At 37.2% G+C, this 26,726-nt stretch overlaps 1 protein-coding gene across 6 annotated transcripts in view; it reads left to right on the top strand.

The window, feature by feature from the left end:
* Positions 1-26,726, top strand: part of SKAP2 (src kinase associated phosphoprotein 2) — a 225,285-nt gene that overhangs the window by 148,741 nt on the left and 49,818 nt on the right. For all 6 annotated transcript variants that reach the window (XM_037737925.1, XM_037737924.1, XM_017527033.2 and 3 more), the window contains 3 exons: positions 7,009-7,133; positions 7,968-8,031; positions 8,381-8,518. In XM_037737925.1, coding sequence (XP_037593853.1) covers positions 7,009-7,133; positions 7,968-8,031; positions 8,381-8,518 — 327 coding nt within the window. The remainder of the gene's footprint in view (positions 1-7,008; positions 7,134-7,967; positions 8,032-8,380; positions 8,519-26,726) is intronic.

The raw sequence follows: 26,726 nt of genomic DNA, 5'->3' as shown, positions 1-26,726 counted from the left end.
TCTCTGATATCCTTTCTTCTACTTGGTCAATTCAGCTACTGAAACCTGTGTGTGCTTCTCAAATTTCTCGTGTTGTGTTTTTCAGCTCCATTAAGTCATTTATATTCTTCTCTCAGCTATTTATTCTCGTTAGCATTTTGTCAAACCTTTTTTCAAGGTTCTTAGTTTCATTGCATTGTGTTAGAACATGTTCTTCTAGCTCAGAGAAATTTGTTATTACCCGCCTTCTGAAGCCTGTTTCTCTCAATTCAGCAGACTCTTTCTCCAGCCAGCTTTGTTCCTTTGCTGGTTATGAGTTGTGATACCTTGGAGGAGGAGAGGCATTCTGATTTTGGGTGTTTTCCTCCTTTTTGCGCTGGTTTCTTCCCATCCTTGTGGATTTATCTACCTGTGGTCTTTGTGGTTGGTGACTTTCAGATGGGGCTCTGAGTTGACATCCTTTTCGTTAATGATGAAGTTATTTCTGTTTTTTAGTTTTCCTTCTAACAGTCAAGCCCCTCTGCTGTAGGACTGCTGGAGGTCCATTCCAGACCCTGCTTGCCTGGGGATCACCTGCAGTGGCTGCAGAACAGTAAGGGTTTGCTGCCAGTTTCTTCTTCTGATATCTTTGTCCCAGAAGGATACCTACCAGATGTCAGCTTTAGCTCTCCTTTATGAGTTGATTCTTGATATATGGGGGTCAGAGAGCTGCTTGAGGAGACAGTCTGTCTCTTATAGGAGCTGAAGTGCTGAGCTGTGGGCTTGGTTGTTCTGTTCAGTCCATCTGGGCAGGTACGTTTAAGTCTGCTGTAGCAGAACTCATAACCACCTTTTTTCCCAGGTGCTCTGTCCTGGGAAGATTGGGCTTTATTTATAAGTTCCTGATGTGCTACTGCCTTTTTTCAGAGCTGTCCTGCCCAGCAAGGAGGTACCCTAGTCACAGTCTGCCAGCAGATGCATTGCTGAGCTGCTGTGGGCTCTGCCCTGCTGCTGTGTGAACTTCCTTGTGGTTTTCTTTATAGAGGTAGATGTATAGTTAGAATCGCCTCTGTAATGGTGGACTGCTTCGGTAATGGCAGACTGCCTCCGTAGTAGCAGATGCCCTTCCCCCAACAGAGCTAGACTGTCCCGGATCCAGCTGTGCTTGCTGCAGAACTCTCAATCCAGAGCATTTCAGATTGCTGGTCTCTGTGGAGGTAGGACCTGCTGAGCCAGATTACTGGATCTCTGTTTCAGCCCCCTTTGTTTCAGTTGAATGAGCAGATCTCTCTCCCCGGCATTCCAGGGGCCAGTTGAAACGGCTGCCCAGATTTCTGTGAGTTTTTGTGCGGAGACCCACTGTGCTGGCTGAAACAGCCAAGCTGGGAACTCATGGCGCTTTTCAGCCCGGGAATCTCCTGATCTGTGGGCAGTAATAACTTTTTTGGAAATGCAGTTTTCATTCACCCTCTGCGTTGTTCTTGCTGGGAACTGCACTCCAGAGCTGTTCCTATTCGGCCATTTTGGATCCACCCCCCCAGGCCTTCTTAAATATAAGTTGTAGATAATGCTGAACACATTTCATATTTTTGTTTGCTAGCCATTTGTACCAAGTTAGTGTTCTTGGCATAAGCATTGGAAACCAACTTCGTTTATGCAGAAAGAGAAAATACTGGGAAAATACCAGATCTCAGAATTTCTAAGAATGCTAAACACAGGCTCAACAAGCACATAAGAACTAAGGTAGGTAAGGGGGCTAGAATTTGAGTATAATCCATGAAGAGTCTTATCGGGACACACTGCTAGCCTTGGCCTTGCTCAGCGAGGACATGTGATGTTGCCACTGGCGCTGCCACCCATCAGTGAATGCCATTGCCACTAGAATCGATTCTGAACCCTCTGATTCTTTTGCTTACTTGAGATTTAAGTTCCAGTCTGGCACATCCACTTGGATTAAGTTGGAACAGGGAAAATCTACCTCCCTCCAGCTTCTGTGGTGGAAAACTAGGCCCTATCCCTGACAATCTTGGAATTAAAATAGGAAAGATGCACGGATGCTGAGGAGCCACAAATAATACATTTCCATAACTTGTACAGATGCTAAAAGATTCAGAATTACTGAGTTGCAATATTTACGCTATATTTAAAGTGGTATGAGGGTGGCTGGTGTTTTAAGCATATTTTTCTGAGAGCCGATGAAGAAGAGAAAAAGCAAGTATATTTGCCCGAAAAATAGAAGGTCTGTTTAGATTTTGGTAGGTGGCAGTGGGATATAGGGGGAAACACTGGGGAAGGTGTTGAAGGAAAGGGCACAATCAAGAATGGTGCCAGTTTTCTGGTTTGGGGGCTTGAATTAATAGAGGTGCCATTTACTGAGATGGGAGCTACAATAGGAAATATCACAATTGGGAGTGGCGATAAGATGATCTCCATTGTGGGCACTTTCTATTCAATGAACCTATAGGACATTTTAGAGATGACACATATATAGTGAGCAGATGAAGATTTGGATACATGGTTTTGAAAATGTACTAAAAATAGAGAATATTGAGTCACAACTTTATTGATAGGAATTTAATTCTTGGAATTAGATGAGATTGCCTAGTGAGAGTGTAATGTAAGAAGAGAGCAAGATTTAGAACAGCCCATCATAGGTTTTTAAGAGACAGGCAGAGGTAGAGGAACCCATAAAGCTGAGAAAGTTTGACCTAAGTCGTAGGAGGAAATGCAAAATGACATTTATCTTCTCTACTTTGACTGATTTCATGTTATATTGAGTACGCTGGTTTTAGTGTGTATTAAAATCACCTGGGGTGCTTGCCAAAAAATTTGGTTTCCTAGACTCCCCCACAGAGATTCCTATATGGCAAGTGCAGAGTGGTAGCCCATTCTGTGTTAACAGGCATCCAAGATAATTCTAACATAGGGGATTCCTAAATTTAAACTTTGAGAAACACCTCTTTAGAAAACAGTGTGAAATGGCTGAAAAAGCAAGGCTTTAGAATCACTTTGCTAGGGTCCTGGCTTTTACTGTTTACTGTTTGTCTGACAGTGAGCAAATGGGTGAAAGTTTGTTTTCCTATCGGTGTTGGGAATATAGTATGTATCTTCTATTGCTTAGAATTATTATCGGGTATATATGAGATATGTTCTATTAAGTTCTTGACATATAGAAGCTCAGTAAATGTGAGTTGTCTTTTTGACAGCTTAAAAAAAAAACCCAGAACACAGCTGTAAACCTAAAAGCCACTGAAAAAGTAGTAGGAAATTGCTCTTATTAGCCTCATGCATTTTGTTTTGTAGGAGATCAGAGCGAACTGCTTTTTACCTTGAACCTACTGAATTAGGATTATGTAAAATTAAGTTACTGATATAATAGATTTCATTATTTAGTTTTTCCTGGCAGCCTTCAGTTCTGTAGATATTAAATTCAAACAGCATGATAGAGGTAAGGTTAAAGCGTGAAACAGAAGCTGAGAGAAATTTAATAGAGGAACAAATACCTCAAAAATTCTGAGGGCATCAATGTGTCACAATATAATAACTAATTAATACTCAAAATATTACTATATTAAGAAAACAACCTTATGTTTGAAAGACTTGTTTGAGAAGTTAGGAAAGTATATATTTTAGAAAGCTTTCCATCACAATGATTAACATTTTTAAAAGTTTGGCACTTAAAGGAATAAGTTTTGCTGTTTGTGAAGTTCACCTAGATAACATATTAGCCTTTCACAGTGCTGGGTAAATGGAATTTATAGTCTTATTTCCTATTTGATTGGCATTTTACTATTTTTGATAATTTTGCTAACAGGTATCCTTAAAACTATCCCAAAAAGCACTGTGGAACTAATCTATACGTAAATTCTTATGACTTACCATATAATGATGAAGTTTCTCTCTCCAGAAGAGAAACTAATGTGAAAGGAGAAGAGCAGTGTTGTCTTGTGGCCATGTCGGCCCATTTCATGTCTTGAAATTCTTGTCTTGTATTGGCTAATTGGAAATATGGCCACCTCATGGTTATCGTTCTGCAAAAGCTATTAGAAAGAGTTACGAGTTTCCTCTGTTCTCTTCAATCTTTCTGGCCCACACCCCTACCCAACTTGGATGTTTACATAATTGTTTATCCTCAAATACAATCAATCAGCTGAATAGGTCTAAATATTAGTATCTTTTTATTATTTTTACTTGGTTAAACAACAGCACCTTTTGTTCTGCAGAGTTAGGTCTTTGATGGAATGTTTTCTTTCGTTAGGTCTTTTTGGTTATTGGCATGTATTACTCTTCTTCCAGAAAACCCATTTTTCTTAAGTTTTATTTTTGTCAGCCCTCCATATTTATCATACTTCCCTTTGACCCTTCCCCCTCCCCTTATTCTTATTTTCTATCTGCTGAGTGAGCTTTTTAGGGTATATCTGATCTGATTTTCCACAACGTTAGTTCTACTTGTTATCACTTGTAATACATCATTTGTTTTGCTGCTGCATTTTCCACTTCCTTATACAGCCTATTTGTTCCTTATTTTGCCAGCTTCATTTTAATTTCTACTTGTCTCAGCCCTTTCTCTTTTTATATTACGTTGTTTTGTCTTTCATCTCTTTCAGAATCTGTGTTTACTCTTATAAAATATGCAAAGCAATTGACTAAAGTTTACTTCCATGTCTCCTATTTGCTTGTGCTTTCTACTTCTCAAGTGCTATGTTGTGTTTCTGTTTTACATAATATTTTTATGTCATCTGTATTTGCTGTTCCTCCTTTTACTTACCCTTGAACAAGTATATGTCTATACAGTCTGGGATGCTTACCTATAAATTGGATTGTGGCTTCTGTTTCTTTTCAGTAGAAGTTCTGATACATATCCCCACAGCATATTTCTAGGGGGTTTGGCTAAAATGAATCTGCTAGTCTAAGTTGAGGTTGCCTAATTTTGCTGCCTAATTGTCTTATTTCTAGATTATTAGATAATCTAGCCCAGAAAGATCTGTTCCCCTCAAGTCTTCATAACTAAGTCTTTGTAGTGCTGATTTTACATCTTCAGATATAGACTCCCACTCCTTAGGCATTTCCACCTCCATTTAAGTTACATTGATGAGAATTTTAGATGCAAATTGGAGGTAGAAGGCACAGGTTTTAGGTCAATGGACCCAGTGAGTGGAGCGATTGAATCCTTGCACAGCAAGGGAGCAGCTTTCCTCTAAATCTGGTCCCTGAAAATTCTCTTTCTTCTGGAGAGTTTAAGGAAATCTCTCAAAATTGTCCAGTATGGCTTTGATATTTTGCCTCACATTACTTCCACTTTTTGTAGAGAATATTAAGTTCCTTTTGTAATTTAGTAGATCATTGGGAAGGAGGTGTGAAAGGTCTGATAAGGCGTTCTAGTTTTTATCTCAGCAAACCTATAATGCTGTCTGGCTTGTTTCAAGTGTTCGGTATCAATTTGTCTAATGAGTGAGTGAATGATTTAGTCTTTTTTGAGAATTTTAGAAGAACCAACCATGCTTAACTATTTATTATTTTAATACTTTTTTCCCAATAGTTTCCTAGTTAGGTGTCTTACAAAATATATCCTGGGAGTACCAGATACATCCTAGGAGTACCATAAAATGTTCTGTGAAAAAAGGATTCCACGGACAAATAATTTTTGGAAATGCTACATACTAAATTTTTATTTTAGAAGTTTAATTAGTATGCAAATGTACTAAGGGCCCCAAGAAGGCCTAAACTAACAAACTGCTTAACTCTGTTTAATTCAGCAAAATGTTTCCCAAATTGATTTGATCACAGAAACCTACTAATATCTTTGAGAAACGCTGCTGTAATCTTTACATTTTTCACAAAAACTGTGCAGTACTTTAGAGTTTATTGTAGAATTTTTTTCATGAAATAAACTTTGATTGTTTCTTCAGACATTCGGAGAGATGTAAGTTATGACTAAATATGATTAGAGTTTCCCAGGAACTGGGATTTTTTTTTTCTCATTCGATATTTTGAACAAGATATGATCTCTATGATCTTTTAAAAATGCATGTTAGTTACTTCAGGCATTTAACTTGTGTCTTTAAGAAAAGGAGATAAATCTTTTATTGGTACACCGAACTGAGAAAGCACACGCCACAACATGAAAGCATTTCCGTATTTACCCCAAGCTCAGTAAAAGAGTTTGTCCCCACTCGTGGTTTTAATATTGTTTGTTAATATAGGAAATAAGCCTATATCTGTGCAATTTTTCTATCAAATGGTATGATTGGGTGAAGTAGGAATGCTAATTTTATTTTCAGTTTCAGAATATTAAGTACTTTGTTATATTCCCACTTTATTTGTCTTTAAAATAATATCTGATCAAAGCTCAGATGATTGTTTGCCTTCATCATGTGAGATTCAAATGTGCTTTACTCGTTCAACTGTTCACCGACTGGTTAAGAAACGTTCCGTCTTTTTTTGGTAACTAATGCTTCTGTACCTGCTTTACCGCTCTTCTCTATCCTTATAGTTTGTTTTACCTTCACATGTTTTTCGTAATTAGTAGTTTAGTTTTGGTTTGCTTTTTAAGTTTAGAGTTAGATTTGTACCAAGTTAGGGGACCTTTTTTTAATGAAAAGTTTTGTTTTAGAAGGTTCTTTTTAGTGGTGGTGTTGGGGAGGGGTAAGTGAAATGAGAATTTACTGTTAAGTAAATAAAGCCCATTAAGTTTTCAGCTGGACAGATTTTCCCTACTAAATCTGAAAGAGCCACAGTTTGTGGTGAGTTTGTCTAGCAAGTTCTAAGTTCTAGTTCCTGAATTTTCCCTACCCAAAAGTGTCATGTTTCCATACTTCCTTCTGAAAAAGACCACAATCTGCAGACCTCCTTCTTAAATCCAATCATTCCTAATACTTCCATGTTTCAGAATTAAAAATGATTTCTAAAAACATTATCTAACCATTGTATTACTAAAGCAATATGACCAAAAAATGTTATTTCCAAGAATTGACAAAGAAAATTTAAATAAAAGATAATTGAGCATTAATATGTAATAAATGAAATTCTAACTGGTTTTATCTTCTACAGACAAACAACAGAAAGGTGAATTCGCAATAGATGGCTACAGTGTCAGAATGAATAACACTCTAAGAAAGGATGGGAAGAAAGATTGCTGTTTTGAAATCTCTGCTCCTGATAAACGTATATATCAGGTTGTAGTTTTTATGTTGCCTTGAAATTAAGTTGATAAAATGTTTTGATTAATACTTTCCCTGACATGTTAACGGTAATAAAAATACTGCTGTTTAAATACATTATGAAGTGAATAGTCTAAGAGGAATTTTTTTTAAATTTCAGATTAGTTCAAACATTATCTTCTTGAAAATGATAAAGAGAATACATAATTTATCAGTTAGTTAACGTGTTGCATTTATATCTAATATAACTATGTGATCTTCTAAAAGAAATATATAGCAGAAAAAGTAAAATTATCAAAAGAAAAATATCAGAGTGATAATACATATTGTATTGCTAGGAGTGTGGGAGAAAATGAAGGTAAAGGTACATATCAGCTCTGCAATTCAAGAGCTATCAGCTAGGCATCAATGTGGAATGTATGTTTAATAAGTTTTAAATATCTGAGATTGCAGTTGAAAGCCAGTTAATTAAGTTGTCAGGTAGTGTGTTGGAATCTGACAAGAACATTTTTAAGAAAACTGTATCCAGCAGTCTAAAGAAATTCATGGGTGTCTTCTAATTGTCAAGGGCAAATTTTGCTCATCACTTCTGTCTTTGACATTGATGAAGAGAAGCAGCTTTTTTTCCTGCACAGCTGCCAGCTGCTGATCAGAGTTTCAAATTCATCATCCTCTGCTTCAATTACATAAATTTGTCAAAATTAACTGTACATTATAAGAAGCATCCTTGCAAGAAAAGTTCCCATAGACATGAAAAGAATTACTAATAGTCTTAAGGAAATGCTAAGAACAACATACCTTTCATTTCTACCGTGGTGATTTTCATTTTTATTGTTTGTTTTTTATTAGTTTACAGCCGCTTCTCCGAAAGATGCTGAGGAATGGGTACAGCAGCTGAAATTTGTATTGCAAGGTAAGAGAAATCAATTGTACAAGTTATCACAGTCGTCAAATACTAAATAACTGAGTAGTTTGGGTTTTCATATACAAAGCTTACTGACTTCTATGAGAATGACCACATGAATGTGACTGCTGTTAATACAGACACACTCACTTCAGCTTTCAAAAAGCATCTTTTCTATAAGTACCAATTCGCTTACTTTAAAATTCACATATTTACAAAACAATTTTTAAACATGTTTTTAGTTAAGGATAACACATAGCAGTATTGTTACTTTGTAGGGCTGCATTTTTATGAATTATAGTTTTTAAAATATCTTCTGCATTCTTTTAAAATTTACTTCATGAAATGTATTTTATAGATATGGAATCTGATATTATTCCTGAGGATTATGATGAGAGAGGAGACTTATATGATGATGTTGATCATCCTCTACCAATAAACAATCCACCAACAAGCAGTCAACCAATAGATGAGGAAATTTATGAAGAACTTCCAGGTATTTACTTTCTGATGATTCATTTAAAGATTTTAGGGGTGTGTGTGTGTGTATGTGTGATTTTTCCTCAGATTGACAATTTGAGTAGAAAATGGTGAGCTATTGAGAACAAGGACAAAGAATATCTTCAAAACTATTTTACAAAAGGGGTTCTGCTTGAGATATTTGAAGTGAGTAGATGTAACTTATGAAAAGCGAATGAAACATTAAAATGAAGCAGATACAATCCTAATCTCTTGGGACTTTTGGCTTATTAGCATTGTTAATGCTACATAATTTTTTAATTAAAAAATTGACTTGCCTTACAGTTTTTTCCACCAACTCACACATTGTTTTTTATTTTACATCTTGGAACTTCCATTAACCAGAAGTTCTATGCATACCCCATATGTCATCAACTTCTGCCTCATATTTCTCTTCGTTTATAGTATATTGCATTGTCTTAGAGGAATGTTGTTGAACTACAAACAAAGGCCTTCTGAGGCTTCATGTTTTCCTGTTGCTATTTTAGCATCAATATGAAATAAAAAAGTTTTCTTATTCCAAATACTCAGGCCTAGTTTAGTGTTTACATGCCTTAGTGTCTGTTACATAACATAAAATTAATTATCTGTTAGCTAATTGTGGTCATAAGGATCAATCCAAAATAAAAAGAAATTTAGGAAACATGAAAACATTCAGGAAATTGTTATATTACTAATACTCTAGGTTGAAATGAGCTTTTCTGGCTATTAAAAAATCAGTAATTAGAGAGGAAAAAGGTATGATAAGCAGTATATGCAAGATTTAACTAGTACATCTCATGTAGAGAAGCCATTTTTCTCTGAATAGAACAATTTAATGATACAATGTAAACCTTTAAAATTGATTTCAAAAATACTTAAAATGTTCTAAATTAACATACAAATGTCATTTTCAGTACTATAAAGCATAATAACAAGAGTATGGATATTAGAGTAAAAAAAATTTAAATTCTGGCTGTGCCATAACTGACTTTATAAGTTAATTTCTTCATTTATAAAATGGAAATAATATTATTGGGAAGGGTAGGTGAAGTGATTTATCGAAGGCTCTCAGCACAGTGCTTGATCATAGCGAGCCCACGATTATTTGTAACATCACTGTCATTTTTGTTTTTATTACTGTATCTGGTGAATTCTTCCAAGTACTTATGTGGTGGTACAATAATGGTTTTCTAACCAAGTAAAAGTTAATAATTTTAACAGTATTATAAACTTAAGATATAAAAACTACATATGCATCTACATACCGTCTTTTACTACCCCAGACGATTAGTATAAAAGTGTAATTTTATGAGGAATAGTGATCTGTGTATTTCAGTTATTTAGTGGAACTACATGTTTATTAAGCCCTTCCTTTCTGGTTTGCCCTAAGGAAATGACATCTTCTGTAGCATCAGTTATCCTCAAGTAGGGAAGAATATTCCCTGGCTGCTTGTTTTTAGTCATACCATATCATTAATACAATTATTTTAGTCTTTAAGATGTTTAAAAGAACTTGTGACAATGTATACTCATAAAATGGAAGCATGGAGTACCTTTAAACATGATATTACTGTCATTATATCCTTTTAAAACCCTGCAATAAATGGGTTACATTATAATTGTTGAATTAACTGTTCAAGTTCTGTATTTTTTTCAACTTGGCTATTCTCTCCCCACCACTAAAGAAAAAACAAATTGATCAGGAATAAAGACCAAATATTCATAGTTATTTTCATAACCAAGACCTAAGGAAGATCTGCTATAAGTAGCTTGAAATTTTAAAAATATGAAACATCTTTTATTTTCTCTTAATCCAGATATTTTTCTTCATTCTGTTCCCCCATCCTCCACATAATTGTTGGAAGTAACTGGTTACTCTTTAAGTAGTGTTACTTCTTGCTGTGGTCCTGGGAGAAATTTAAGCTGCTCTGGGATTTCTTTGTCCCTGCTTGGGATCCCCAGTTGCTGTGCAAAGTGATTGAGCTTGATAGAGCCTGCAGCTGTGCCCCTGGGAAGCAAACTGTTGCAGGCAGCTGTGGAATGTCTAGTTCTTCTTTCTTCCCCAGTGTAACTGAGAGCTGCTTCCACATCTGCACAGTTCAGCAAGTTTGTCAAGTTTGTGCCAGCAGCTACAGAAGGGATTTTTCTAGCAAAGGCCCTAAAGGTGTCTCAGAGTTAGAGGTTTTGTTTGATTAAATATCTAAAACTAGGAAGGTAACTTTTTTAATTTAAAAAATTGTCTCCCAGGACAAGAATTAAGCCTATTGCTTTCACTTTTGTGAAATTTGAGTATACTTTTGATAGAGGAGTTCGAAAAATGGAAAAGCAGTAAGTACATTTACATACTGTTGATATTTTTCCAGTTCTGTACAAAGAACTATGTATCTCTGATATCTGACTGGCTAAATTCCCAGAATTAAATAATACTACAATTTCAACACAATTTTCTGTCAATTACACATTGTTGAAAACAAATCCTCTTAGTTGAAAGATGAGGTATGATGAAGTATACAAATGTATTTGAAGAAAAATCTAGGTGTTTAGCATGCTACTTTAAATCACAAAGCTCTTTTTTTGAGAAAGGAAAGCTCTTTCTCTAGTAAGTGTATTAAAAAAAAAAAAAAACTATGAAATAAACCTGCAGTGTTTTCAGTTTCAAGAATAATAATAAGAAAACATTGTGTTAAAAATTACATTGGGCCAGGCACAGTGGCTTATGCCTGTAATCCAAGCACTTTGGGAGGTCGAGGTGGGTGGATCACTTGAGGTCAGGAGTTCAAAACCAGCCTGGCCAACATGGTAAAACCCCATCTCTACTAAAAATACAAAAAATATTAGCTGGGCATGGTGGTGGGTGCCTGTAATCTCAGCTATTCAGGGGGCTGAGCCAGGAGGATCACTTGAACCCAGGAGGCAGAAGTTGCAGTGAGCCAAGATCAAGCCACTGTATCCCAGCCTGGGCAACCGAGTAAGACTCTGTCTCCAAAAAAAAAAAAAATTGCATTGCAAAATATCCCTTGAAACATGTTTATAATTCAACAGGAATCTAAATTGTTTCATTGTAATTGTTTTTCAGTTAGAATATTCAAACTTTATTGCAGTACCTTCTCTTTAATTTCTTGTTCATTTATTTTTAACTAACTTCGTAAAAGAATAGTAATAAATTTGTAAGACTTCTTTGTATTTAGGGGATATATACATATGTACAAAAGAGTTGTGAGAATGCCATTTCTGAGGAGTATTAAAAGTATTTGGCTTTTCTCCAAATATCCTAATGGTTTTACATCTTTTATGTCTTAATGTTTATTAGCATAGGCCAGTCATGTTTGCTTACATTGTAATATTATAGCATCTTTGTGTTTGTGCAGCTAATATATTGATCAAAGTGTGTTAAACTGTTTCATAACATGGTAATGAGTTCATCTGCCTTAGCACAGATTTGTAAATTTATTGCTCACTTTTTCATTAGAGATACAGAGGAGTGTCTTTGTCTCATTTTGAATCTCTAAAGGGGAAAATAATACTTGGGAAATTGCTGCAGAAACCAGCCCTCTTTGCTCTTCGCTTGTACTTACCATGTCACTTGATTTGTTTTCTTTAGCGGCAGCAAGTTGTGCAGAAACAACAACAACAAAAAGATTTTTCTAGATCTAAACTGAATAGAATCCAGCCTAGTAACAAAAATGGTAGCCATTCATTAACCTATTAAATCTGTAGCTTTCAGAGGAATTGCACTTGAAATGTCTTCTGGCAAGTGGACTGGAGGAGAGAGGGCAACATAAAACAGGAAGACAAATTTCTATTCCATTAACCTATTTTTTTTAAGTGTGAATTCATTTTTTTTTTTAATTACAATGACAGATTGAACTATTCTGAGTCAGAAAAGGATATTTTTATCCTTTGGCTATTCAATTACATTTTAAATTTATTCAGTCCAACTATCTGCATCCGAAATGGAACATAAAGTAAAATGCAGCTATAAATTTTTTTCCATGAGACTATTATATATATATATATATATATATATATATATATATATATATATATAAAAGAACAATGTTTGGGTACTTTAATTTGAAGTAGTTTACAGCAAATGGACACAAATGCTAATTTAATCAATAAGTGGTTACAGGCCCCCAAAATACATTTTGGCTTTATTTTTCTCCTGAATAATTAGCACTCATACTATTAAGTTAATATCAAGGTGACAGGGGACCCTGCAGTCTCTGGCATTAACATTGTTTTAAGTGATTGATGGTAGATCCTAACTTCACCAATTTTTCTCCTTTCTTCTTTGGAATGCAATGGAAAGATGTCAATTAACTTTCACAGAACCACATATATTCAGTATTTTAATATCATTAGTCTAGGCAGCCTGCTAACATTTTTTCTTAAACTATGGTGCTGAATTGCAAAGTTATCAATGTGGTAATATTGTGGGAATAGTTTTTCCCAAGTAGATAACTAGATTAGAGTTAAATTTTTGGATGGTGATATGGTTTGGCTATGTCCCCCCCGAAATCTCATCTTGAATTGTAGTACCCGTATTATCTCCACCATGTCCTGGGAGGGACAAGGTGGAGATAAATGAGTCATGGGGGTGGTGTCCCCGATCCTGTTCTCGTGATAGTTCTCACAAGATCTGATGGTTTTAAAAGGGGCTTCCCCCTTCACTGGGCACTCTTTCTTCTCCTTCATACTGCCATGTGAAGGAGGACATGTTTGCTTCCCCTTCCACCATGATTATAAGTTTCTTCAGGCCTCCCGAACCATGCTGAACTGTGAGTCAGTTAAATCTCTTTGCTTTATAAAATAACCAGTCTTGGGTGTGTCTTTATTAGCAGTGTGAGAACAGACTAATATAGATGGTTTTAGCTCTAAACTCTGCTGAGAGGGTTATCTGAAGTTATAAAAAAAAATGAAATCATTTATAAAATAGGGTCACTAAACACATATAATGATTATTTTTATCTTTGCTGAACAAAAATGTGTCTTTGCTGAATATTTGTTTGTAGTATTCTGTATGTTGTTTTGTAATATAATATGAAGCTTTGGAATACAATTCTGCCTGTCATATAGCTTTTCTCTATGTTGCCACTGGCATTGCAAATTATTTCATTACAAGAGATGGTTTAACACATACTAAACCCAAAATACCTGTGTGCACACAAAACATGTATTTCCATTGGTGGTGAGATAATATAACTCATTTTTGCAAACTGGAGCTACATCAGTGGTTCACAACCAGGGAAGATGTTGACCCCAGAGTACATTTGGCAATACCCAGAGACACTTTTGTTTATCATAACTGGATAACTGGTGTGTGTGTGGGGTGTGTGTGTGTGTGTATGCGTGTGTTACAGATGTCTAGTGGGTAGGAGCTAAGGATGCTGCTAAACAACCTACAATGCACAGGGCAGCACCCATAGCAAATAATTATCTAACCCAAAATTCCAATAGTGCTGAGGTTGTGAAACCCTGGCCACCAGGATGTAATAGACAACTTTTGGTTTATCACCTTTTTATTCATATCTCTTAATTATAAAGATTCATAACCTATGCTCCATATGAGTTAATTCACTTTTATGGATACAACATAGGTTTTCTTACATACATGAAACTAGGATTACATAGAATGTTTCTAGGTTAAGAGATTAGCTCTGGACTTGCCTGTCATGTTTCCTTCAAGGGGTGGTATTGAAGTTCTATCCATTTTGTGGAAATAAGCAAGCCAGGAAGATAAAAAAAGGAAGGAAGCATTTTCTTTATTTTCATGAGCTACTATCTTGGAAGGAAGAGGTTTCTAAAAATACCTTGTAGATGTGCAAATACTTGATTTATCCTGTTCTGATAAGGATGTTCTTTTGAGGCTAAAGGAAAAGACCTGTGGATGTGGGATTGGACCTTCTGTAAAGGGAACCAGGCATCCTGAGGTAATTCAAGGCTAAGCAATTCCAGGACTGTCTGGAATTTACGAGTGGCTTTAGAAGAAGTGGAAACACTTTTATGGGACTTCTCTATCTTTTTGGACCTGGACTTTGAAGAGGCTAGTAGGCTTGAGATGATCTCTACCACTGGAGTTAGACAGGAGGTCTTAGAGGCAACCCTCCAAGGGGATCTGTGAAGAGGAGCTCGCCTTAAGGCAAACACAACAAGCCACACCAGGTGATTATTTCATATTCTTTGTTCACTTCCTTTTTGTTATTGATAAGTCTTAGATTTCTTTTTTTCTTTTAAGAGATAGGGTCTTACTTTGTTGTCCAGGCTGGAATGCAGTGGTGTAGTCCTGGCTCACTGTAGCCTCAAACTCCTCCAGTGATCCTCCTGCCTTAGCCTCCGGAGTAGCTGGGACTACAGGCATGCACCTCCATGCCCAAATGGAGTCTTACTATGTTGACCAGGCTAGTTTTGAACTCCTGGCTTCAAGTGATCCTTCTGCCTTGTCCTCCCAAAGTGCTGGGATTACAGGCTTGAGCCACTGCTCTAGCTGCTAAATCTGAGTTTTCAAATCTTTATTTACAAACAATATATGCTTACTGGAATAAGCTTAAATATTGCTGAAAGGAATCTGATCCAAGATGGTGGATTAGACACAACTCCAGCACACAACACCCAGTGAGAGAGAAATAGAAACCCAGAGATTTTCCTAGCTCCAACTGAGGTACCAGGTGCATTTCAATGGGTCTGGTCCCAGGATGAGCAAAGCCCACTCAGGGCAGACCGAGGCGGGGAGGGGTGCTCCTTCACCCAGAAAGTGCATCTGACCGGCGAGTCAGAGGCTCCACCTCTGGTGCTCCTGTCCAGATACAGCGCTTCCCCCAGAGCCTCAGCAATACACAGAACAGGGGATCTTTGCCAGTCAAGCGCCGGGAATTACAAGTGCAGAGTTGTATAAGAGTCTGCAGGCTGAACTATCATCCCCTCCCCCCGCCCAGAGAGAGAGGGAGTTGTAAGCGGGAGCAGCTAGGCGGCCCTTACCCCATGATCGGAGAGACAGAAAACTGAAAGGGGGAGACTGCCTGTGCGGCTGGACGGGTCCCTACCCTCCCCAACAAACCCCAGAGGGCTGAAGCTCTGACTCTAGTGGGTTGCACAGTCAATGCCACAGTCTGAGATGAACCCTGAATGATCCAGTCCAGTGGAGGAAGGGTGCAACCCACCACTAGAGGGGTGGGACCGGGCTACATGTTTTAACAAAAAACACAGGAAGCCTACATAGCAACTGGACGGGAAGGCATTCCTGACAACCCAGCAGCATCTACAGGTCAGCAGAAGAGGCAGGCCTAATCTCCCAGCATAAACAAAAAAGGCACAGGAAGCTTCCCTAGTAACCTGAAGGAGTCCTTAGAAACCCAGTAGCACTGCCACAGGCAGACAAGCGACCTCATTAAGCAGCTCTCTGACACCACAGCCAGGTAAATCCACAAAGATGGGAAAAAACCAGCGCAAAAAAGGTGAAACCATCAAGACCAGAACACCTCTTCTCCTCCAAGGCATCACAAGTCCTCAACAACACAGAATCACAACTTGACCAAGAAGGATTGCGAAGAATTGATGGAAACAGGATTCAGAAGGTGGATAATAACAAACTTTTCAGAGCTAAAGAAATACATTCTAACTCAATGCAAAGAAACCAAAAACCTTGAAAAAAGGTTAGACGAAATGCTAACTAGAATAGCCAGCTTAGAGAAGAACATAAACGACTTGATGAAGTTGAAAAACACAACATGAGAACTACGTGAAGCAAACACAAGTTTCAATAGCCAAATCGATCAAGCAGAAGAAAGGATATCAGAGATTGAAGATCAACTCAATGAAATAAAAAGAGAAGGCAACCAAAGAGAAAAAAGAGTGAAAGAAATGAACAAAGCCTCCAAGAAATATGGGATTATGTGAAAAAACCTAATCTACACTTGATCGGTGTACCTGAATATGACGGGGAGAATGAATCCAAGCTGGAAAACCCACTCCAGGATATTATCCAGGAGAACTTCCCAAGCCTAGCAAGGCAGTCCAAATTTCAAATTCAAGAAATACAGAGAACTCCACAATGATACTCCTCAAGAACAGCAACCCCAAGGCACATAATCGTCAGATTCACCAGGGTCGAAATGAAGGAAAAAATGCTAAGGGCAGCCAGAGAAAAAGGTCAGGTCACCCACAGAGAGAAGCCAATCAGACTCACAGCAGATCTCTCAGCAGAAACTCGACAAGCCAGAAGAGAGTAGGGGCCAATATTCAACATCCTTAAAGAAAAGAACTTTCAAACCAGAATCTCATATCCAGCCAAACTAAGCTTCATAAGTGAAGGAGAAATAAAATCCTTTATGGACAAGCAATATTGAGAGATTTTGTCACCACCAGACCTGCCCTACAAGAGCTCCTGAAAGAAACACCAAGCATGGAAAGGAACAAGTAACCAGTCACTGCAAAAGCAACCCAGTTGGCAAAGACCAAAAATGCAATGAAGAAAATGAGTCAACTAATGAGAAAGAAAACCAGCCGGCAACAAAATGGCAGGATCAAATTCATACATAACAATATTAACATTGAATGTAAATGGTCTAAACGCCCCAATCAAAAAACACTGACTGGCAAACTGGATAAAAAGTCAGAACCCATTGGTGTGCTGTATTCAAGAAACCCATCTCACATACAAAGACACATACAGACTCAAAATAAAGGGATGGAAGATTTACCAAGGAAATGGAGAACAAAAAAAAGCAGGGGTTGCAATCCTAGTCTTTGATAAAATGGACTTCAAACCAACAAAGATCAAAAGAGACAAAGAAGGAAATTACACAATGGTAAAAGGATCAATCCAACAGGAACAGAACTAACTATCCTAAATATATACACCCCCAACACAGGAGCACCCAGATACATAAAGCAAGTTCTTAACAACCTAAAACAAGATTTAGACTCCCACACAATAATAGTGGGAGACTTCAATACTCCACTGATATTATTAGATCAATGAGACAGAAAATTAACAAGGACTTCCAGGACTTGAATGCAGAGCTGGACTAAGCGGATCTAATAGACATATACAGAACGCTCCATCCCAAATCCACAGAATATACATTCTTCTCAGCACCAAATTGCACTTACTCTAAAATTGAACACATCATTAGAAACAAATCACTCCTCAGCAAATTCAGAAGAACAGAAATCATAATAAACAGTCTATCAGACCACAGTGCACTCAGACTAGAACTCAGGATCAAGAAACACAAACCCACACAACCACTTGGAAACTGGACAACTTGCTTCTGAATGTTGACTGGATAAACAGTGAAATGAAGGCAGAAATAAAGATGTTCTTCAAAACCAACCAGAAGGAAGACACAACTTACGAGAATCTTTAGGACACCTTTAAAGCAATATCGAGAGGGAAATTTATAGCCCACCGGAGAAGAGAGAAAAGATCTAAAATCAACACCCTATCAACAAAATTGAAAGAACTAGAGGAGCAAGATCAAAAAAACTCAAAAGGTAGCAGAAGACAAGAGATAACTAAGATCAGAGCAGAACTGAAGGAGATAGAGACACAAAAAACCCTTCAAAAAATCAATAAATGCAGGAGGTGGTTTTTTGAAAAGATGAACAAAATAGACCACTAGCCAGATTAATAAAAAAGAAAAGGGAGAAGAATCAAATAGATGCAATAAAAAATGATAAAGGGGATATCGCCACTGATCCCACAGAAATACAAAACTACCATCAGAGATTACTACAAGCAGCTCTACCCACATAAACCAGTAAACCAGGAAGAAATGGATAAATTCCTAGACACTTGTACTCTACAAATACTGAACCAGGAGGAAGCTGAAACCCTGAATAGACCAATAACAAGGGCTGAAGTAGAGGCAGCAGTCAATAGCCTACCAACCAAAAAAAGTCGAGGTCCAGACGGGTTCACAGCCAAATTCTACCAGATGTACAAAGAGGAGCTGGTTCCATTCCTTCTGAAACTGTATCAAACAATACAAAAGGAGGGAATCCTCCCTAACTCACTTTATGAGACCAACATCATCCTGATGCCAAAACCAGGCAGAGACTCAACTAAAAAAGAAAACTTCAGACCAATATCCATGATGAACATCTACGCAAAAGTCTTCAATAAGATACTGGTAAACAGATTGCAACAGCACATCAAGAAGCTTATCTATCACGACCAAGTAGGCTTCATCCCGGGGATGCAAGGCTGGTTCAACATACGCAAATCAATAAATGTAATCCATTACATAAACGGAACCAAAGACAAAAACCACGATTATCTCAATAGATGCAGAGAAGGCCTTCAATAAAATTCAACAGCGCCTCATGCTAAAAACTCTCAATAAACTAGGTATTGATGGAACGTATCATAAATGATAAAAGCTATATATGACAAATCTACAGCCAATATCATACTGAACGGGCAAAAGCTGGAAGAATTCCCTTGGAAATAAGGCACTAGACAAGGATGCCCTCTCTCACCACTCCTATTTGATATAATATGAGAAGCTCTAGCCAGAGCAATCAGGCAAGAAAAAGAAATAAAGGGTATTCGATTAGGAAAGGAGGAAGTCAAAATGTCTCTATTTGCAGATGACAGGATTGTATATCTAGAAGACCCCATAGTCTCAGTCCCGAATCTTCTTAAACTGATAAGCAACTTCAGCAAAGTCTCAGGATACAAAATCAATGTGCAAAAATCACAAGCATTCCTATATACCAATAACAGACAAACAGCCAAATCAAGAGGGAACTCCCATTCACAATTGCTACAAAGAGAATAAAATACCTAGGAATACAACTCACAAAGGATGTGAAGGACCTCTTCAAGGAGAAATACAAACCACTGCCCAATGAAATAAGAGAGGACACAAACAGATGGAGAAACATTCCATGTTCATGGTTAGGAAGAATCAATATTCTGAAAATGGCCATACTGCCCAAAGTAATCTATAGATTCAATGCTATCCCCATCAAGCTACCAATGACCTTCTTCACAGAACTGAAAAAAACCACTTTAAATTTCATATGGAATCACAAGAGACCCCACATAGCCAAGACAATCCTAAGCAAAAAGAACAAAGCTGGAGGCATCACACTGCCAGACTTCAAACCATACTACAAGTCTACAGTAATCCAAACAGCATGGTACTGGTATCAAAACAGAGACACAGACCAATGGAACAGAACAGAGACCCTAGAAGAAACACCACCCATCTACAACCATCTGATCTTTAACAAACCCAGCAAAAACAAGCAATGGGGAAAGGACTCCACGTTTAATAAATGGTGTTGGGAAAACTGGCTAGCAATGTGAAGAAAGCAGAAACTGGACTCCTTCCTGACACCTTACACTAAAATTAACTCCAGATGGATCAAAGATTTAAACATAAAACCCAACACCGTAAAAACACTAGAAGAAAACATAGGCAAAACCATCCAGGACATAGGCATAGGCAAGGACTTCATGACTAAAACACCAAAAGCAATGGCAATAAAAGCCAGGATAGACAAATGGGATCTAATTAAACTCCAGAGCTTCTGTACAGCAAAAGAAACCATCATTCGAGTGAATCGGCAACCAATAGAGTGGGAAAAAATTTTTACAATCCACCCATCTGACAAAGGGCTAATACCCAGAATCTACAAAGAACTAAAATCGATATACAAGAAAAAACAATCCCATTCAAAAGTGGGCGAAGGATATGAACAGACACTTTTCAAAAGAGGACATATATGAGGCCAACAAACATGAAAAAATGCTCATCATTACTGGTCATTAGAGAAACCAAAACCATACTGAGATATCATCTCACGCCAGTTAGAATGGTGATCATTAAAAAATCTGGAGACAACAGATGCTAGAGAGGATGTGGAGAAATAGGAACACTCTTACACAGTTGGTGGCAGTGTAAATTAGTTCAACCATTGTGGAAGACAGTGCGGCAATTTCTCAAGGATCTAGAAATAGAGATTCCATTTGACCCAGCAATCCCACTATTGGGTATATACCCAAAGAACTATAAATCGTTCTACTATAAAGACACATGTACACATATGTTCATTGCAGCCCTGTGTACAATAGCAGGGACCTGGAACCAACCCAAATGCCCATCAATGATAGACTGGACAAAGAAAATGTGGTACATATACACCATGGAATACTACGCAGCCATAAAAAACGATGAGTCTATGTCCTTTGTAGGGACTTGGATGAATCTGGAAACTATCATTCTCAGCAAACTGACCCAAGAACAGAAAACCAAGCACCATATGTTCTCACTCATAGGTGGGTGTTGAAAAACGAGAACACGTGGACTCAGGGAGAGGACCATCACACACAGGGGACAGTTGGGGGGAATAGGGGAGAGATAATAGGGGGTGGGGAGGGAGGGGAGGGTGGGATAACATGGGGAGAAATGCCAGATATAGTATGCACCAAAAGTAAAATAAATTTAAAAAATATAGAGCCGAGATCACGCCATTGCACTCCAGCCTGGGTAACAAGAGCGAAACTCCGTCTCAANAAAAAAAAAAAAAAGAAACAAAAAAATATACATTGCCGATATCCATAAAGTAAAAAAGTGGAAGTCACTCACTCCCTACCCTAAGTAAACATTGTTAACAGTTTGATATGAAAATATTTTTGTTGCTTTTTTTGCCTATTTATAAACATATACATATAGAAGTTTTAAAACAAAAAAGGGATCCTTCTTTTTGTTTACTTTCTTCTTCCCTTTTTAAAAATTTCTTCATTTTCTTCCTATTTCTTTATTATATTCCTCCTTTTCTCGTTCTTTTATGTTCTCATTCCTCTCTCCTATTTTCATTTCTATCCTTTGTCTTCTTTCTTGCTTCATTTCTTTCATTTCATAAGTATTCTTGAGTACCTGGTATGTGCCAGGCACTATGCCTAAGTGTTGGGAATCCCCCAGCATCCTTAGACAGGCCTCAAAGGGGTGCCCTTTCTGGCCTAAACCTAGACTTTCTACTATACCTTGAATTACCCATGTTTATTTATGTTTTATGTATATATGTTATAGTCACATCTCGTGAGTTTTCTGTTTTTGCTTTTCTGATATAGAAATTCTGTCTTCCAGCAGAAAGTATCAAAAGTAGCCTTGTATCTTTATATGGTGACACTTTAAAAAATACATATTTTAATTTTTTAGAAATTTAATTATTTTTTATTTTTATTTTTTTGATACAGAGTCTTGCTCTGTTACCCAGGCTGGAGTGCAGTGGCATGATCTCAGCTCCCTGAAGCCTCCACCCCTCAGGTTCAAGTGATTCTCCTGCGTCAGCCTCCCAAGTAGCTGGGATTACAGGCATGTGCCACCACACCCAGCTAATGGTTTGTATTCTTTAGTAGAGACAGGGTTTTGCCATATTGGCCAGGCTGGTCTTGAACTCTTACCTCACATGATTGGCCTATCTTGGCATCCCATAGTGCTGGGATTACAGGCATAAGTGACCGTACTGGCTTTTATTTTTTTTGAGATGGGGTCTTGCTCTGTCACCCAGGCTAGAATGCAATTATGTATGTTGGCTTACTGCAACCTCCGCCTCCCAGGCTCAAGCCGTCCTCTCACCTCAGCCTCCCAAGTAGCTGGAACTACAGGCACATGCCACCACACCTGGCTAATTTTTAATTTTTTTGTAGAGATGGTGTTTTGCCATATTGTCCAGTCTGGTTTCAAACTTCTGCATTCAACCGGTCTGCCCACCTCAGCCTCCCAAAACATTGGGATTACAGGCGTGAGCCACTGCACCCAGCCAACGCCTTCGTATAAGTCATCCTCCACTTCCCCTTTTTCTCTCCATCTGTTTCTTGTCTGCCCTACACCTTACTCCAGACAACCAGAGTACCATCCTCTGTATCTGTGACTAGCAGATTGTTGTGGTTGAGCGAAGGGGCTCTGGAGGGAAACATACGTCACTTTGAATCCCAGCTCTGCCCCTTACTATGTGCTTCAGCCAGAAGAGGTGTGAATACAGGAAGGATGGAGAATACAAGAAACAATAGTGAGCATGGAAATGGGCAAAATGTGTCAGTAACTTTATTGATTATTTTTAAATGAGCTTTGTTTTAATCTAAAAAAGAGGTTAAACTAAATTTAGGCAATAATTTTAAAGTCAGCTGTGGCAAGATGGAGATGGGGGGCAGGGTAGTGAAAGCACACCAGATGTTGTCCTGTTCAGAAGAAGGGAGAGAGAAATACTAACTTTAGCTTTTGTTAGGAAATGTTTAATTAGGAAATGTATGTTAAAATTTTAGAGTTAAGTACTAAAGAAATAGAATGCAATCTTGTGTTTCTCAAAGAAGCAAGGGAAATAAAAGGTGGCCACATAAAAAAATTTAAACACAAAAGAAGGCAAGAAGAAAGAAGTCAAAGAGAAAATATGGTAAAATTAAGCCATAATATAAAAGTAAGAATGATAAATATAACTTAATCTATTAAAATAAATGACTGCATTAGATATTTTTTAAAGTCTAGCACTATTCTTCTTAGAGGAGATACACCTAAAACAAAACCACATAGAAAGTTTTAAAGTAAGGAAATGGATATAAATATACCAGACATTTCTATCCAAAGTAAGCTACTATAGCTATGCTAATGTCAGATAATGTGGAATTTAAGGCATAAAGCAATAATAGGACTACCGAATGACACTACGTAACAAAAATAAAAGAAGATAAAGCTCAAATGTATCTAACTATGTAACCTTAATATCTCTAACAGAAAAACATATAAGACAAATCTGACAAGTTCTTAATCATAGTGGGAAATTTTAAGATACCACTTTCAGAAACTGATAGACCAAGGAGGCAAAAAGTGGGTGAGGATATGAAAGACTTAATCACAAAATTAATAATCTATCAAAAAAGATATAAACTAACATTGCATAGTAGAGAATATTTGTTCATTCAATACACATAGAATAATCATGGAAACTGACTACATATGTGTTCACAGTTAAAATCTCAAATCTCAACAAATTACATTGAATCTGTGTTATACAGACTATGGTCTTTAACTACAATGAAATTTAATTAGGAGCCAACTCTGAAAAGGTAGTTACCCAAACTTATGTGTTTGGATGCTGAAAAAATAAACTAAATAGCTCATGAGTTAAAAGAGGAAATCACAATGGAAATAACAAAATATATAGTTGTACATATGAAAAACATTGAAATTAGTACAAATAAAAACTTACAGCATTGTTATTAACTCTTTTTTTGGGGAGTGGGGATGGGGTTTTGCTCTTCTTGCCCAGGCTGGAGTGCAATGGTAAGATCTTGGCTCACTGCAACCTCTGCCTCCTGGGTTCAAGTGATTCTCCTGCCTTAGCTTCCTGAGTAGCTGGGGTTATAGGTGTGCACCACCACACCTGGCTTTTTTTTTTTTTTTGTATTTTTAGTAGAGACAGGGTTTTACCATGTTAGCCAAGCTAGTCTTGAACTCTTATCCTCAGATGATCCACCTGCCTCAGGCTCCCAAAGTGCTGGGATTGCAGGTGTGAGCCACAGTGCCTGGCCCTGTTATTAATTCTTGGGGAGAATTAATCCCCAAAGAACTATAGAGGACAGAACTATAAAGGCTATAAAATCAACAAATTAAAATGATTCAACAGACAAAAAAAGGAACAGAAACTTTAACAAAAGAAAAAGATCCTATAAAAAATGATCAGATTTTTTTAAGTAACCAAATAAAATCACTAGAAATTACTGATGGTTTGGATCACTTAGCCACTGAATTCAAAACTTTCAGTCACATATATATGTTTACATTGCTTAGGGAGCCAATAGAATACATATTAAAAATTCTGAACCAGAAGATATGCAAATGTCAACCTTTTTAATAAAATTAAAATGCTAATATTTGTAAAGCAAAAAGAAAAATTACATTAATGGGGCTAGGCTATTAAGATTTTTCTGTGAATCCTAGATGAAAAATCCTAACACTATACCAGAAGGTCAAATATTCACATGGTAGGGTTTTTATCTGAACATAACACTTGCCACCAAGAAATCTCAACAAGTAAAGATAGAGCTTCTAACCACCTTCATTCAGACTTTTAAACTGCAGTCTTCATTCTTCAGATATGATTTGTCTCCCAGATAAAATATAAACAGATCACAGCCTGCTTTTGTTTTTAATTCATCCATTCTTTCAGAAGATAGAATATGATAAAGTTTGTAGTAGCTTCACAAAAATGTATTTTCTTAAGTCCCAGAAAAAAAAAATACACATGTACACATAGCCACATGAACATACACATCTAGAGAGACAGACTGCAGCAGGAGAGTATCAGGCTTCACTATTATTGCAGATAGGTCAGCTGGGAATATGAACTTCCTAAGAGTACTCAGCTGCTTACTTTAAAGCAGTGATTAATAAGAATGAACAAGTTCAACAAAATGTCAGTGATAAATAGAAGCACTCTTCATATCTGGCCTCAGCAAGTGATGCAGTTGAGTAGTGCAAAGCTTTCAACAGAGTGGGAAAAATCCAATCCAACTTAATTAAGCTTAAGTGAAATTTTACCTTAATTTTGTTTCAAATAAAACATTCTTTAATAGATGTGTTCCTCTTTATCAGAACTTAGAATTCTTACAAAGAATTAACTCCTTTTAGCCACTTATCCATTAGCCCCTTTGTTCCTTATTAAAGAAGTTAAGATAGGGCAGTTTTTTTTTTTTTTTCTTTCATATAACAAAGACATTCAGTTGCAAGGCCTGAGTTTTTTGGACCAGATCCCAAATCTGCCTCCAGCGTGGGCCTCTTTTCACATCCTGGTTCAAGGAACTACATACAACCTAACTGTGTGAGACTTAAGCAAACAAATTCTTGGAAGAGCTCTCTTTGTTCCTGTTGTCTCTTCACCTGCTCACTCTTTATCCTCTGACAGTTTGGTTTTCTGTCCTTATTCTGTAACTAAACCAGCTTCTTCAGAGTCACCAGTACTCTCCTAATCATCAGTCTTGGTTCTCAAATTCATCTCTAGAAATTTGATTTTACTTACCACCACTTTGGTCTTGAAACTGTCTCCACCTTTGCCCTTCTCCACTTTGTTTTCTTGTTTACATATTATATTTATAAATAAGCATCTCGGCACTTACATTTTCACATTTCCTGTTGCTTCTTACTGATTGTTTCAAATTATTTTTTTTGCAGTCTGTCCTTTCCTAATATTGAAGCTTTTTGTTTTTATCTTGTCTTACCTTCTCATCATATCATCTTATTATTATTCACTTAATTAACTCATCCAGCAAATATTTATTGAAAGCTCATTACGTGTCAGATTATTCTGTTCTAGGTTCTGGGAGTTTAGGCATGAAAAAGGCAGACCTGGTCCCTATTAAGATAGTTACAGATTGTAGTAGGTCCCTATTAAGATGTTACAAGATAAGAGGATAAGGTGAGAGGGAGTAAATGTTGTGTATTCTATGGTCAAAGAAGAGGTAACATTTAAACTGAAGCCTTTTGGATAAAACTGGTAAATGTAAAAAGCCAAACAAAAGTACTTTCCAAGCACAGTGAACACCAAATACAAAGGCTGTAAGTATGGACAATGCTGGGGTGTTCAAGAACCAGAAAGGAGGGCCATATGTAGCCAGGCAGAGAGGTTAAAATGAGATTGGAGAGAGAGGCAACAGCCAGGTTAAGCAGGGCCTTCGTAGGACACAATCACATCCCCATGTATATAAATGGCACTTGAAAGATGTGTCCTGATTACTTTAGTGAGGCTGACATGTATAATTATATAAGATTGCCCACATACATCAAACACTGTTTATGAAATGAAAAATTTGGATTGGAAAAGACCTTTTTCTCTTTACTCTCTCTCCCTGGACAACTTTATGTCTTCCACATCACTACACAGAGGTGCATATGGTCAGAGCAAAGTAAAACATCTTCACTGGGTAGCTAGCTCATCAAAAGGATGTAGAGGATGTGATAATAATTATAATGATAATGGCTAACACTTAGCATATGCCAGGTACTTTCCTAAGTATTATTTAATAACCATAAGTTGTTGATGGTATAGGTATTGTTACTATCTCTGTTTTACAGAAAAGGAAACTAAGGCACAGAAAGATTCAGTCACTTGTTTAGAGTCACAAGCTAGGAGATAGCAGAGTTGGGATATGAACCTAGGCATTCTGATCCTGGAGGTTAAGCTCTTAGCCAATAACT

This window comes from Cebus imitator, unplaced genomic scaffold (genome assembly GCF_001604975.1).
Source record: "Cebus imitator isolate Cc_AM_T3 unplaced genomic scaffold, Cebus_imitator-1.0 Scaffold45, whole genome shotgun sequence".
Lineage (NCBI taxonomy): Eukaryota > Metazoa > Chordata > Mammalia > Primates > Cebidae > Cebus > Cebus imitator.
Note: the sequence above shows the minus strand (reverse complement) of the source record. Positions and strands in the feature narration are given on the sequence as shown.